General features: G+C 45.2%; 2 protein-coding genes across 4 annotated transcripts in view; both read left to right on the plus strand.

Moving 5' to 3' along the window:
- On the plus strand, positions 1-4003 carry PET117 (PET117 cytochrome c oxidase chaperone). The gene is made up of 2 exons (XM_025001031.2): positions 1-194; positions 3854-4003. The coding sequence occupies exons 1-2, from the start codon at positions 99-101 to the stop codon at positions 4001-4003; spliced, it is 246 nt and encodes an 81-aa protein (XP_024856799.1). The 5' UTR covers positions 1-98.
- Positions 3780-14581, plus strand: part of KAT14 (lysine acetyltransferase 14) — a 26366-nt gene continuing 15564 nt past the window's right edge. For 2 of the 3 annotated variants that reach the window (XM_025000797.2, XM_059892743.1), the window contains exons 1-4: positions 4231-4489; positions 6550-6668; positions 8976-9097; positions 13497-13678. In XM_025000797.2, the coding sequence (XP_024856565.1) occupies positions 4231-4489; positions 6550-6668; positions 8976-9097; positions 13497-13678 (682 nt within the window). Of the gene's footprint in view, positions 4490-6549; positions 6669-8975; positions 9098-13496; positions 13679-14581 lie in introns of all 3 variants that reach the window. The other variant, NM_001206055.1, reaches the window with a different exon arrangement.

Here is a 14581-nt window from a genome sequence, read left to right on the forward strand (position 1 = left end):
CCCCTGGCGGCGATGCTCACTCGGCGGCGGCGGCGGCTGCCCCGGGCCTCAGGCGCTGCGAGCAGAGCCCGCGGCCGGCAGGCAGGCAGGCGACGGGGATGTCCAGACGCTCCAAGGTGGTGTTGGGCCTCTCGGTGCTGCTGACTGCGGCCACCGTGGCGGGCGTGCATCTGAAGCAGCGGCAGGACCGGCAGGTCGGTGTTCCAGGCCCGCCCGGTTCGGGCCTCGGGCCTGGCTCCGCGTGGTGCCTCTTTTCCTCGCCTTTCCTCCCTTCTCCGGGGCCGGGGGACCCCCTTCTCCTTGGGAGGAACGGTCCTGGGGGTGAGGGGGGAGTCCCCGGGTACACTGGGCTCCGAGACGCCCCCCACCCCGGCCCCCGGGCCCGCCGGGGTCGGAGCGCGGGAGACTGACCGTCTCCGCTGTGTCTCTCAGTTCTCGGGTCTTCCGTTTCCCAATCGGTCAGCGTGACCCCCGGGCGCAAGCCTTGGCCCCGAGCTCGTAGGGAAGAAAGAAGAGGAAGAGCAGCTGGTCGTGGGTCTGAGGGTCGAGCGAGGGGAGTGGCTTGGGGCGGCGGAGCCTGGGTCGCCCCGGGTGGGCACAGGCAATGGGAGGGGGGGGGAGTCGGTGCGTGTGCTGGTGGTGCGGAGATGCTGCCGGCGAGGCCTCTGTCCTGTTCCACTCTCTGGAAATCGGCAGACGAGGCCGACGGTGGTACAGGGATTTAGCGGAGGGAATGGAATGATTAACGATGACAGGACATGGAGGAGATGAGAGATTTGGGCTTAAAGTAGGGCTCTAAGGGACTTCCCTGGTGGCTCAGAGGGTAAAGAATGTGCCTGCAATGCGGGAGACCTGGGTTCCATCCCTGGGTGGGGAAGATCCCCTGGAGGAGGACATGGCAACCCGCTCGGGTACTCTGGCCTGGAGAATTTCCATGAACAGAGGAGCCTGGGGGGCTACAGTCCATAGGGTCGCGAAGACTCCGGCACGACTGAGCAACTAACACAGCTAAGGGGATAGCTTTCCGAACAGAGGCAGGAGGCTTCCTTCTCTAAGAAGGAAAAGATGGTGATGGGAGGAAATTTGACAAGGGGGTTGAGAATGCTGTAGCGGATGTAACTCTGAGGTCAGGGAGCAGGGGTTTTTCCGAGTGTAGAGTAAGGCTGGGCTCAAGCTTGGTTCTGACCCCCAGCTACAAGTGCCAGTATTCCTGGGAAGTTTTTTTTTTTTTTTTATTAAATACCGTGAAACCGCCTGGGTCCTGCTCCAGACCTGTCAAATCAGAATCTCTTGCGGGTGTGGATCCTGCTTAAGTATGTTTTAAAAGCGACCCAGGGGTTCTAACATGCAGCCAGAGTTGAGAACTGCTGTTAGAATGCGAAAAGTGAAAGGTTTAGATATTTGTAAGTTAGAGGTGAAGGTTGACCAGAATAACTTGTGTTTGTTATCCGTCCAGTCATTCATGTGGCTTACTTCCTGGGAAAGAGGAGGACATGTGATTTGACATGGTTGGGTGTGTTGGAAGGTTCAGGGAAGCAAGAAATAAATCAGTGGTTGGCGTGGTCCCCCGTTGTTTCCTGACTGTCTACCACATACCAGGCACTGTACGGAGCACTCATCCTCACAGGAAGCCAGCAAAACTGGCAGTACTACCCGAGGAGTAAGAACTGCACCAGGAGCTGGGTTCCAGGTTTAAGAGTTATGGTAATGAAGAGGTCTGGGTGGTCAGCACAGTTGTCAACTGGAAGTCCCAGGAAGGGTGTGCCAGGCAGTTGGCACAGATCTTGAAACTTGGGGGGGAAACTAGCAAATGATGGATGGAGAACAAGAACCTAAGCCATGTGCCAAAGTCTGAGAAAGGAAGGGAGGACCTCAGAGCAGGTGTGGAAGGTGTGGGCTTCAGGGGTTGGGTGGGGTGTGTCAATGTGTCCTGACAGGAGGCCCACAGGACAGGAGCTGGGGAGGGAAGAGTAGAATGAGAGCTTCCGATTCTGTCTGGAGATCTGGCCAAGGGCGCAGGGTTCAAGACAGATGGGTTTCAGTTGTGTATCAGTCCCAGGACTCTTAAATTTCTTAGCTCCCTGATGATGAGCACTGAAGCTCCAGGCCTGGAGGAGGGCCAGCACCGAGGTACTTGGTGAGTTGTTAAAGTAGACATAATAGTAAATTTAAAAACCAAAAACAAACAGATCTTTAACTTGGTGCTTGTTGATGAATTGCAAGCTAGCCTTGCAGATGGAGATACTTACCTTGTAGTTTATTTGAAAGAGGTCTGGTTTAAAATTAAAAAAACAAAAACAAAAAAACATTTACCCAGGTCCCACGCCCTGCCCCCATTATTCTGCCTCACAGGCCACTGTTAGGAGAGTATTTAATGACCTGTAAACTATAAAATGTTTGTTATTAATAATGACTGGATTGATGCTTCAGGAAGTCATCTTAGATGCCACATTCATGTTCTGGAACCTTCTGTCATTAGTGTTTGTGAAAGTAATTGCCATTGGTGGGCCTTTGTTTTTCCTCTGCTGATAGCTTTCTTTTTTTCCCCTTCTCTGCCCATTAGGTAATTGATGGTAATTCTGTGTAATTTTTACTTATTCTGTTTATGTAACAGAACAAGCCACGTTCTTTACTTTCTCGCATTCTTAAACTGTGTTCAAATTTTAGTACTTTTTTTCTATGATATTTATTATTCAGCTAGGACAATTGCTAATAGGAATGTAGTTCACAGTTACTTTAACTCTCATCAAGGTTTTTTTTGGGGGGCAGGGGACATAGGTGGCCTGCAGGGTCTTTGTTCCCCAACCAGTGGAAGCGGAGATTCTTAACCACTGGACCGCCAGGGAATTCCCTCCTCAAATTTTTATTTAGCTCTCTTTTTTTCTTCTGTTTCTTTTTTGTTTGTTGTTTTTCACTTGTTTTATTTTTTTCCATTGCTCTCAAATTTTTAAAGTATCATATATCAACTAAACTTCTAAAATTCAGCACAGTGGCAGTTTTTCTTTCTTTTTTTAAAAAGAGATTTATTTTTGGCTGTTGAGTCATTGTTGCTGTGCTTGGGCTTTCTCTGATTTCAGGGTGTGGAGGCTACTCTTTGTTGCAGGTTGCAGTGCTCAGGCTTTTTACTGTGGTGGAGTACAGACTTGAGGGTGTTGAGGCACATCTGCTAAATAGTGGTACACAGGCTTAATGTTGCCCTGAAGCATGGGGAATCTTCCCAGCAGAAGCAGGGATCAAATCTGTGTCCCCTGCATTGGCAGGAGGATTCTTACCCACTAGACCACCAGGGAAGCCCCAGTTTTTAATTTTTAATTGTTATTTACCATATTTGTATTAAATGATGTGGACTTCTCTAAAAGACAATAAGAAGTCTGTAATAATACTATGACAGTCTACCAAGTTAATTTTATGGTTTCTTTATTACATTTATACAGTAAATTGGGAGAAGGCAATGGCACCCCACTTCAGTACTCTTGCCTGGAAAATCCCATGGACGGAGGAGCCTGGTAGGCTGCAGTCCACAAGGTCGCTAAGAGTCGGACACGACTGAGCGACTTCACTTTCATTTTTCATTTTCATGCATTGGAGAAGGAAATGGCAACCCACTCCAGTGTTCTTGTCTGGAGAATCCCGGGGACAGAGGAGCCTGGTAGGAGGCCGTCTATGGGGTCGCACAGAGTCGGACACGGCTGAAGCGACTTAGCAACAGCAGCATACAGTAAATTAAAATAGTAATTGGGTAGTTGGAATCTAAAAGTTTTAACTGTATCTAAACTGTGTTTTAGATTTGAATGATACAAGGATGGGAACTACCTGTTCCAGTTTTACTGAAATCTGTTTCTTACATTTTTAGAGGCTTCATGATGGAGTGATCAGAGACATTGAAAGGCAGAATCGGAAAAAAGAAAATATTCGTCTTTTGGGAGAGCAGATTCTTCTGACTGAGCAACTTGAAGCAGAAAGAGAGAAAATGGTGTTGGCAAAGGGATCTCAAGAAACTTGACTTGAAGTGTGTGTGAAGTATTGATGAAAGAGACAGCATTCAATGTGTGTGTTGATGGAGAACAGCTTAGTGAAATCTTTTTTACTCACTGTCCTTTTAAACTTGATCAGAAAAAGGACAATGGCTCATATATTCTAAATAATGTCTTTAGAGCCCCTTGTGTCTGCGTAGAGGTGTCCAAGGATTGGAGTTGTTCCTGAGAACCCTGACCCTGTGAGCCGGGAGGGATGGAGGGTAGCATCCACCTGAGCGGTTTGATTAGTCGGCACGACGATGAAGCCACGAGAACATCAACCTCGGAGGGACTGGAGGAGGGGGAGGTGGAGGGGGAGACCCTGTTGATCGTGGAGTCGGAGGACCAGGCATCTGTGGACTTGTCTCACGACCATAGCGGGGACTCCCTCAACAGTGACGAAGGGGATGTGTCGTGGATGGAGGAGCAGCTGTCCTACTTCTGCGACAAGTGCCAGAAGTGGATCCCAGCCAGTAAGGAGCTTCTCCTTTCCTTTGCTCTGTCAGTTCCTGTGGGAAGATGTGTTTTCCTAACCTGTGAAAGAAACAGGAATGTGAAGTAGATCTAAATAAAAAGATAACTCTTTGATTTATTACTAGTTTAGTTGCTTAACTGCAGGCTTATATAAAACATAGACACATTTGTCCTAATAAATATGACTGCCAACCTCTGTCACTTTGTTAAATTAACGTTCTTGATTGCCACCCAGTAAAAATTAGAAATTCTGTGTGACTTAAAGAATCAGCTGCATTTTTCTATCAGGGTCACATTATTGTGGATTTGCAACCAAATTCTAGGCCCAGCATAGAGCTGAAGTTCAGACTTACAACTCAGGTAATATTTAACCTACATGGAAAACAGCTGCGATAGTTTGCTGATATAAGGAATTAGCAGATTAGAAATGTGTTGTGCCTGTTTCTAGTGTTTTCTTCTTGCTGGCTTCCTTGATCTGCTGGTAGATCTGCTAGTAGATGCACACACACACCCCAGGAGGTCCTTTGCCAGGCATCAGGGCAGTTACCGAAGCAGGGCTTTCCCGTTAGATGGAGACTGGTAAAGACACATGTATTGGAGGAGTACTCTGTGTACTGGAACCTGTAACCAAGTCAGAGAAATTTAGATATATGTGTGTATGTGTATTTTTTGTTGTGAACTGGGTCATTTTCTGGTATGTGGAGATGTTTTTAAGATGGATTCAGCTGTTCAGATTCCTAATTACTATTTAATAAAGTAACACCATTTTCACAGAAAGCAAACCTAAAATTTACTACCTATAAGCTAGTTTTGGGGGCTTCCCAGGTGGCTCAGGAGTAAAGAATCCACCTGCCACTGCAGGAGACATGGGTTTAATCCCTAGGTCAAGTAGATCCCCTGGAGTAGGAAATGGCAGCCCATTCTAGTTATCTTGCCTGGAAAATACCACGGAAAGAGGAGCCTGACGGGGCTATAGTCCGTGAGGTCACAAAGAGTTGGACACGACTGAGCACATACAAGTATGCGTGCGCACAGGCACGCACATGTGCACTAGCTAGTTTTTGCTCTTGAGCTGTCTCTGCTTGTAGATCCAGGGTTCTGGATGGCTGGGTGGCTCTCTCCTGTCCTCACTGTAAACCGCCCTTCCTGCTGGGCACCTGCAACTGCTCCAGCCTCTCCTTCATGTCCTCCTCTCCCCACAGATAATCCCCGCAGAGCTCTGTAGCCAGGGTGACCTTTTCATTCTCCACGAGCAGGTCTTTCTTTTCCCTGGGACTTTGCACATGTGAATTTCCTTTGTGGAACGTGTGTCTTTGCAGCCTCTATCCTCCCTACACCCCCAGCACCTTTTTACACCTGTCAATTCTAAGCATCCTTCAGGCCCCAGTGCCCCCACTTTTTCCAGCTCTCCTGTCTTCCTAGTGTAGATTGGCATCTCTTTTATGTGCCCTCACGTTGCCCTACTGAGCACATCACATTCCACTCCAGGGGTCTTCATGTCTCCCAGAGCTTCAGCATCTCCTGGGGAACTTCAGAAAATGCCCTACATCTAGAGGTTGATTAACTGTGTGTGGGACAAGCCCAGGGATATTAAAACAAACAGCTTCTTGGGTGGTTCTGATACACAGGATGGAGAGCAGCTGTGGTGCTGTTACCTGCTTGCCCGCCCTATGCCCCTCGCAGCAGCTATAAGCCTCTGAGGGCGCTCAGCGCATCTGCCCTGGGCATCCTGTTCCCAGTTCCTAGCCAAATGGCACAGTGGGAGCTCAGATATTTCTTAAAGGGTATGTAAGGAGACCTCTTGTAGGAGTCAGGAATGTTAACAGTTGGAACAGCCAGTGAGGATAACCGTACCTGTCTTCTCAATGTCTTCTGAAAGTCAGGGAACCACGGATCTATCTTACTGGGCATGCACTTGATAGTAGAAGAATAACCTTCCGACTTGGGTTGGCTGAAAGAAAAATGGAAGACGGCCTGGGAAACTTGGAAAATGGTTGGTAAACTGATTAAACCTTTGGTTACTTTGTTCTAATGATGTATCTTTTTGTTTTCCTCCTAGGTCAGCTGAGGGAACAGCTCAGTTACCTTAAGGGCGATAATTTTTTTAGGTTTACCTGTTCTGATTGCTCAGAAGATGGCAAGGAGCAGTATGAGAGGCTGAAGCTGACATGGCAGCAAGTGAGTAAAACCTCTAGAGTTTGTGAGGTTGGTCTGCCCCAGATTTATTGGAGTAAGTGTCTAGAGAATGAGGAACTTAACGTATGAGCTTTTGAGTTGTTTTGAGGGTCACTTTTTCACAATGAAAATCATACAGAATATGTGGAGAAAAGAGTTCTTAGTAAAATTACTCACTGCCAACTTAGCACACTGGGTTTGAGATTCTTGAAAATCTCACCCACACAGTTTCATTTATATATAATACCAAATTTCTGATTTTAATCAAAGAGGTTCACATTTTTCTGGCAGCTGTTTTTAGAAAAAACCATTCTAAAAAATGTGAAGATGGTGAATCACTACACTACAGCTGAAAACAATACAATTCTGAAAGCAACTGTGCTTCAATTTAAAAAAAGTGAAGTTGGCCAACCTAACCCTGCCCAACTATTGCCTGAATAGTATCTTATAACTGATCTCCAGGTTGTGTTAATTTTGGGGGGTTTGTTTTTATATTAATATGTTTATAGCAAGGCATCAATGGTATATGCAGCCTTTTAAGTTCTAAAAATTATGAATTAAACATCACTTACTTGTGGCTCAGCTGGTAAAGCTGGTAAAGGTCTCTCGCCTGCAATGCGGGAGACCTGGGTTCCATCCCTGGGTTGGGAAGATCCCCTGGCAGAGGGAAAGGCTACCCACTCCAGTATTCTGGCCTGGAGAATTCCATGGACTTTATAATCCATGGGGTCGCAAAGAGTTGGACATGACTGAGTGACTTTCACTTTCATTTTCACTCGGTTTTTATGTTTGTTCTTTCAACAAATACCGAGTGCATACCATGCACCAGGCACTGTTCTAGGCCTGGAGAGTAGAGTCTAGTCGAGACTAGCTAATTCTCATCCAGCTCTTTCTTTTCTATGGTGAATGAGACAGCCAAGACAGCCCCAGGCAGCTGACTTTCTGGACATTTGTTTTAGATGATAAGCAGACAAATAGGTTAATTATCCCTAGCACTTTTTGCTATGAGGGGAAATAAACAGGATCAGAAGGTGATTTTGTTATACCGTCTAAGTCACTTATGGTGTCCTTATAGATTGTAGTTGTGTTTGCAGCCTGGGACTGTCATCTTAATTATTGTTGCTTTTATTAGGACATCTAATGAAATCTGTCAATGGTGGTTTTAGGGAGCGTTTTTTGACTTGCCTGAAAATATGTGAGTAGAAAATGAAGCTTGTACTGAGGATGTTTACAGTCTAATGAATATTATAACTGGTATTGTTTTTTTTTTCCAAAGCATACATAGAATACTTTGTCTTGGCAAGATCAGATTAATATTACCATTATTCTGATGTGTGCACATATAGGCAGATTTGGAATTATGGAAGGACTCTCTTCTTAGATTCTCTGTCCCCTTTTCAGTTTCATTGACCCAAAATTAATCATTATTTTTATAAGGATGAAAACATGGTTTTGAATAGCATGTATAGATTCTTGTCCGTTTATGACTACAAAACTTTCTTTAGATGAGAAGAGAAATGTCTGAAAGGACCGTCACCGAAAATGTTAAAAAAGATGATTTCTTGATGGTGGATTTAAAATGATTTTTACTTCCTTTTTTGTTCTTTTCTCTTCTATACAGTGTGTTATTTATATTTCAAGAAGGTACTTCCCCATTTGGGGCTGTGAATGCATTACCTGTGAAATACATGGTTGGGCCAGATGCAGTGGAGCTGGGGGTGTCATGCTCTCTGAGGATAAACAGGGCAGCCAGGCCCGTCAGGTCTCTATCCCTCGTCCATGCCAGTTTCATCTCGGGAGAAGTTGGCCATGGCTGAGAAAGGCTAAACCCAGAGTAGATGGTACCTCACATTGTCTTCAGTTCTGAAATTCTGATAGTCTCTTGTTTCTGCCTCTGAAGGGCTTAGAAAGTGTATGTGCAGGGGTGATGCTCAGAATATTTAGTAAAGGTCAGCACTGTCTGTCAGCAACACCAAATGGAGCAGCCCCTGGGGCCTCCTGATGCCTGTGGTTAACATAGCATTTAGTGCTGCCTTTGAGTGATGGAGGGGGCGGGCATGGGGGTGCTTAGGACAGTCCTTACTCTTCACCAGCTCAGCCACACAGCAGCCTGGCGTTGGTGACATGTGAGGAGCAAGTGCACGTGATTACAAGGCTAAGTGATGCTCATCTGTGGAAAGCAAACAGGAAGTAGAATTCTGTACTGAAGATTCTCCAGGGTGTTATCCTTCCCCTCCCCTGATGCCCACTCAAACAGCAAACGTTCTTCCTGTTGGTACTTTTCTCCCAACCTGTGCACTTGTGTTCCAGGTGGTCGTGCTGGCGATGTACAACTTGTCCCTGGAAGGCAGCGGGAGGCAGGGCTATTTCCGGTGGAAGGAAGACATCTGTGCCTTTATTGAGAAACACTGGACTTTTCTACTAGGAAATAGGTAATGTGACTTTTAAAAGTCTTATCCTTGAATGAAGATGTAAAGAGCAAAATACATGCGACTTAAGACAGCCTAATGCAAGCCTTTAGAGCTTTAGCGTATACACTTGAGGCGGTTCCTAAAAATTTTTTAATCCAGAAGATGATTTCACTTTAAGTTAACAATCTCAGCAGAGGTGGGTATAATTACCAGCATAGATATAAGTGTAGGTTTCCATACTTCTTACCCTACATCCAGGGGAAACTACTGGTTTCTACTGAGCAGGAAGATGTTTGAACAGATTCTTAGACTGTTGAAAATCAGAGTTTGATTAAATGAAGCTGCATAATAGCTGGGTAGGTGACTAATTTGAGGACAGAGGACTATTATGTCCTTTTAGAGTCAGTGCCTTATAGGAGGTCAGAAGAAGAGAAATAATGGCAGTTATTGACTGGACTCATTGAAGTTGCTCTTCATTAATTACTAGTGTTTGTCTTTATTAGCTCTGGAAGGTAGAAACCATTGTGTACTTTTTGGCATTCATAACACTTTGCCAGGTCTAGGCAGATTTACATGCATGTGGTTTATTCATTTGTTACTCTTTTTTAAAAAAATTTACCTATTTATTTATTATTTTTGGCTATGCTGGGTCTTTGTTGCTGCATAGGTTCTCTCTAGTTGTGGTGACCAGGGGCTATTCTCTAGTTTCAATGCGTGGGCTTCTCATTGAGGTGGCTTCTCTTGCTGCGAAGCACAGGTTCTAGGGCACACAGGCTTCAGTAGTTGTGGTTCCTGGGTTCTAGAGCATAGGCTCAGTAGTCCTGAGCGTAGTTGCTTTGTCACGGGGGACCTTCCTGGACCAGAGATCGAACCTGTACCTCTTGCATTGGCAGGTGGATTCCTCATCACTGAGCCATCAGGGAAGCTCCATATTGCTATTTTTAAAATGGATAAGTGACAAGGACCTACTGCTGTATAGCACAGGAAACTCTGCTCAATATTCTATAACAACCTAGTTGGGAAAAGAATTTGAAAAAGGATAGATACATGTATATGCATAACTGAATCACTTTATACCTGAAATTAATAGAACATTGTTAATCAACTGTACTCAAATATAAAAAGTTAAAAAAATAGATACAGACACTTTGGAGATCTGACTTAATATGAAGTATATTGCATTCCCTGGAAGATGGTACCTGTATATTCTGAGCAATATGTTTTGGGTGCTCAGTTGCTCGGTCGTGTCTGACTCTTTGTGACCTGATGCACTGTAGCCTGCCAGGCTCCTCTGTCCATGGAATTTTCCAGGGGAGAATATTGGAGTGGGTTGCCATTTCCTACTCCGCATTTGTTACTGTTTTTCATCATGATGCTTTGAGTTTGCCCCTCCTTTGTGACCCACTCCTTGGGTCATCAGATGTAGGGATGCCGGGCCACAGACATCCAGACCAGACGTTGAAGCTGAAGGTACATGTGCATCGAGCAAGATTTTCATTGCTCTCAGGGATTTAGCAAGTTGGCAGTTGCATTGGCGGATTGTTTGAGACTGTGATTGTTAGTTGCCTTCTGAAGTTCTGGGTGAGATGCACGAATCCTGCAGATTTGGGGCAATATGGACACGATAAAGGTGGGCACAGGGAGTTTGTGCCTGTCCTCGCCCATGTCCTCAGATGCCAAGAAGTCACAGCTGTGCCGGAGTTGCTGCGGGATCGGGGAGGGTGACCGTCTGCAGGCTGCCATGAGGAGAAATAGATTCAGTGCCTTTTTACAAAAGGAGCTATTTTTGTTCTGGAGATATTTAGTGGTACTAAGAAAAGAACTGACAGTTTAACTGGTTCTTTTTCTTAAGGAAAGGAAATCTGTTGTCTTAGTTTAATTATATAGGTCTATTTATGGAACTTAATACACCCCATTTGTAAGGGGCAGAGAAGGGAAAAAACTGATCAAATTAGATCTTGGCAGGTTTTCGTGGTCAGTGCTGTTCTACTTGGTGGATTGTCCTCTAGAAGAAGCTGGACCATAAATTACAGTCCATTTGGTCAATTTTAGCTCTGAGTACAGTAGTGTCTAATGACCTCACATCCTTCAGCCCAGTGACAGACAGCCACACACGCCTTCCAGGAGCAGCTTGGCACAGTGTGGGGTCTGGATGCACACACAGGACCGTGTCCTCCAATCATATCTGTGCTCTGATCTCCCGCTGCTGCTTCTGATCACAGAAGTGCTGACAAAGGGGTAAGCAGCCTTTGTCATTGCACCTCCCCGCACTGTTGCAGGCCCCGCCTCTCTGGCTGGATTGACTTTAAAGGAACTTAAGGGCTGGCACCTTCTTCCCCACCTTCACTTTCCTCTTTGTCCCTCTTTTGGAGCCAGACATTGAAGACTGAAGATGTTCGAAAGCAACCATCTATACAGGGGCGATTAGTCTCCATGCATGCCCAGGGGAAGGCACAGGCTTAGACGTGAGCCAAGAGGACCTTGAGTTTTCAGTCCAGCTGATTTCTGGCACAGAGACAGCTTGCAGCCATCATGTCCAGTGAACCCTGGGGAAAGAAGAAAGACTGACGTCCAAATGTCGGATGTTTGTTTTCAACAGACAAACCCTAAGGAATACACAGAGCCAGAAAGTATGACCCATTTGAAGGGAAAAAATAAACCCGAAACTATCCCTGAAGAAGGACTAATGGTGGAGTTACTAGTCAAAGACTTTAGAACAGCTTAGAGATGCCCAGAGAACTAAAGGAAGAGGTGGGAAACATCAGGCAGCAAGGTATGAATGAAACAGAAATACCATCAAAGAGATGGAAGTCCTAAGTAAATAAAAAAGAAGTTCTGGAGCTGAGAAGTACAATAACTGAAATGGGAAATTCACTAGAGGGATTTGAAGCCAAATAGGACAATGGGAAGAAAAATGAACAGAGCTCCAGAGACCTCTGGAGTAGGTTCCCCTGGTCAGACCTCTGGGTGGGGGTCTGGAAGTTTCAAAACCAGGTGAGATGGTAGCAGAAGAGAGGTACTCTGGGGCCAGAGGCTGGGGGTCACTCTCCCATCTTAGTGCTTAGGCCCTTTACAGTCTTTTTGTTTTTTTTGTGTGGAATTCTTTTGGTTTGTCTGTATTTGTCTAGTGTATCTCTGTTCTTAAGAATACCTTTCTCCTTTGCCTTTTCAGCAGTATTTTCCATTGTTAGACTGGCCTTTGTAATTAAAGACGATTCTTCAGGATTTCTGGTCACTGGTTTATGTTTTTGAGGTGGAAATAGAACACTTTCCTTATATAATAGACCAACTTTTTACAGGAACCTGAGTACTTGACATTTTGTGTGCTGTGCATGCTCAGTTGTGTCTAATTCTATGTGATCCCATGGACTGTAGCCCACCAGGATTTCCCAGCAAGAATGCTGGAGTGGATTGCCATTTCCTACTCCTGGGGGTCTTCTTGACCCAGGGATCCAACCTGCGTCTGCTGCATTGGCAGGCAGATTCTTTACCGCTATACCACCTGGGAAGCCCCAGTTGACATTTTACATATTTAAAATTTTGGGTGTATACACTCTAGTGTAGTTATTTTTAAATGCTTGTTGTGTTTTGGTTGGGGGGTGGGGGATTTGGTTAGAGTTGATTATTCCCCTGAGGCTCGACTCTGTGTTTGTGGGACATACCATATAGTTATATTCCTCCTCTGCTACGTGAAGGCAGGTAGCAGAATGAGGGATGCCTCCGACTCCGTGTGTAAAATGAACTACTTACCAGGGCTAAGGACTCTCCTGCTTGCTTTCCTGAGACTTGGTTTAACTGATACATAAATGCTGCTACTGCTGCTAAGTCGCTTCAGTCGTGTCCGACTCTGTGACCCCGTAGACGACAGCCCACTAGGCTCCTCTGTCCCTGGTATTCTCCAGGCAAGAATGGAGTGGGTTGCCATTTCCTTTTCCCCATACATAAAAGCAGCTCAAGTTAAATAAAATTAGCCTGTTGTTGTTGTCTAGTTGCTAAGTTGTGTCAGACTCCATGGGCTGTAGCCCACCAGGATTTCCCAGGCAAGAATGCTGGAGTGGGTTACCATTCCCTGCTCTAGGGGATCTTCCCAACTAAAACTCTATAATCATGTGGATTCTGATAAGAAGTGTTTTATGAGCTCTGTTTTATGGCATTATTCCATTTAATCCTCTCAGCAGCCTTGCCAGTTTTATTATCCTGATTTTAAAGATGAAGAACCTGAGGCAGCTGTTAATAGAAGGGGTGGTGGAGACGGGATTTGAAGCCATACAGAACCCTGTGCCTCTCCCTTACCTGAAGAGCTCTGTTCCTTCAAAGAGGCAGGTTCCGTAGCCCATCCCAGACCTGGAGGCAGAGACTGCACCATCTAGGTAAGGAGAGAGTTGTAAAGCCAATAATTTTTAAATCCTCGGACTCTCAGGAAGAAGACTTCCACCTGGTGGAGCACGGTCGCTGGCTGCCTCAGCGTGGGGAGCCCCATGTACTTCCGCTCGGGAGCTCAGGAGTTCGGAGAACCAGGATGGTGGAAGCTCGTCCACAACAGGCCCCCAACGCTGAAACCTGAGGGAGAGAAGCTGTCCGCCTCCGCTCTGAAAGTGAGAGGTACTGTCATGAGCCCAGAAATGCCAGTGTAGACGACCTATTTTTACCAGGCAGGCACTGTGGCCTCCCTGGAGTTGCTCTGCTCCACAGTTTTCTTCTAACACAGGTTTTTATTCTGTAAATAAATAGTGTACAAAAATATTTTGTAACTTCCTAATCAAGGAATCCCCTAAACAGAGGAGCCTGGTGCACTACAGTCCATGGAGTCACAAAAGAGTCAGACATGACTTAGCAACTTTATAAATTTCCTTGGGTATCTAAAAGGTTGTCTATTTTCAGTAAGTTTTTTTTTATGTTTTTAACCTTTTTAGTATGGAAAATGTTAAATATACAGATGTGAAGAGAGTCATGTAGTGAATCCCTTCACACTTTTGTCTTCACTTTAGCTGTTAACCCTGGAGATCTCCTTTAATGTCATTTATCTGGGCCCCTGGGTGCTTCTTCCCAGCCCCCCACCCATCCACACCCTTGGGTTATTCAGAAGCAACTTCCAGGTATCAGCAGTTCCTTCTTAAATATTTCATTATTAGCCATAAGGGTTCTTTCCTGTAACCTCACCTTAATGGCATTTTCTCACTTATAAAAAACTAACAGTAGCTCCTTACTGTCACATATTGATCTGATTTTTTTAATCTAAAATCGTTTTGATAATAAACTTTTAACTTTTTAACAATGTAGCTGGGAATAAAACATAATATTGAAGCTATAAAGTCTGAAAGTCCCTCTCCACCTCCCGCAGCTTAACTTCAGCGGGGCCACTGTTGTCTCTTGTGAGTGCTTTTAGAAGTCTTCTTTGTATATTTAAGCGTTTTCTTAAAAAAAAAAAAAAAAAAAACTGGTTCATACTATATTACCTCTTCTCCAATTTTTCCACACTCACCAAGTATATCTTGGCCATCTTTC

The sequence above is a fragment of the Bos taurus genome, chromosome 13 (genome assembly GCF_002263795.3).
Source record: "Bos taurus isolate L1 Dominette 01449 registration number 42190680 breed Hereford chromosome 13, ARS-UCD2.0, whole genome shotgun sequence".
NCBI lineage: Eukaryota > Metazoa > Chordata > Mammalia > Artiodactyla > Bovidae > Bos > Bos taurus.

Bases quoted from the DNA above. Each gene is read 5' to 3' on its own strand.
- PET117 (XM_025001031.2), top strand. From the start codon at position 99: ATGTCCAGACGCTCCAAGGTGGTGTTGGGCCTCTCGGTGCTGCTGACT. The intron at 195-3,853 runs GTCGGTGTTCCA...TTACATTTTTAG, and splicing joins AGCAGCGGCAGGACCGGCAG to AGGCTTCATGATGGAGTGAT.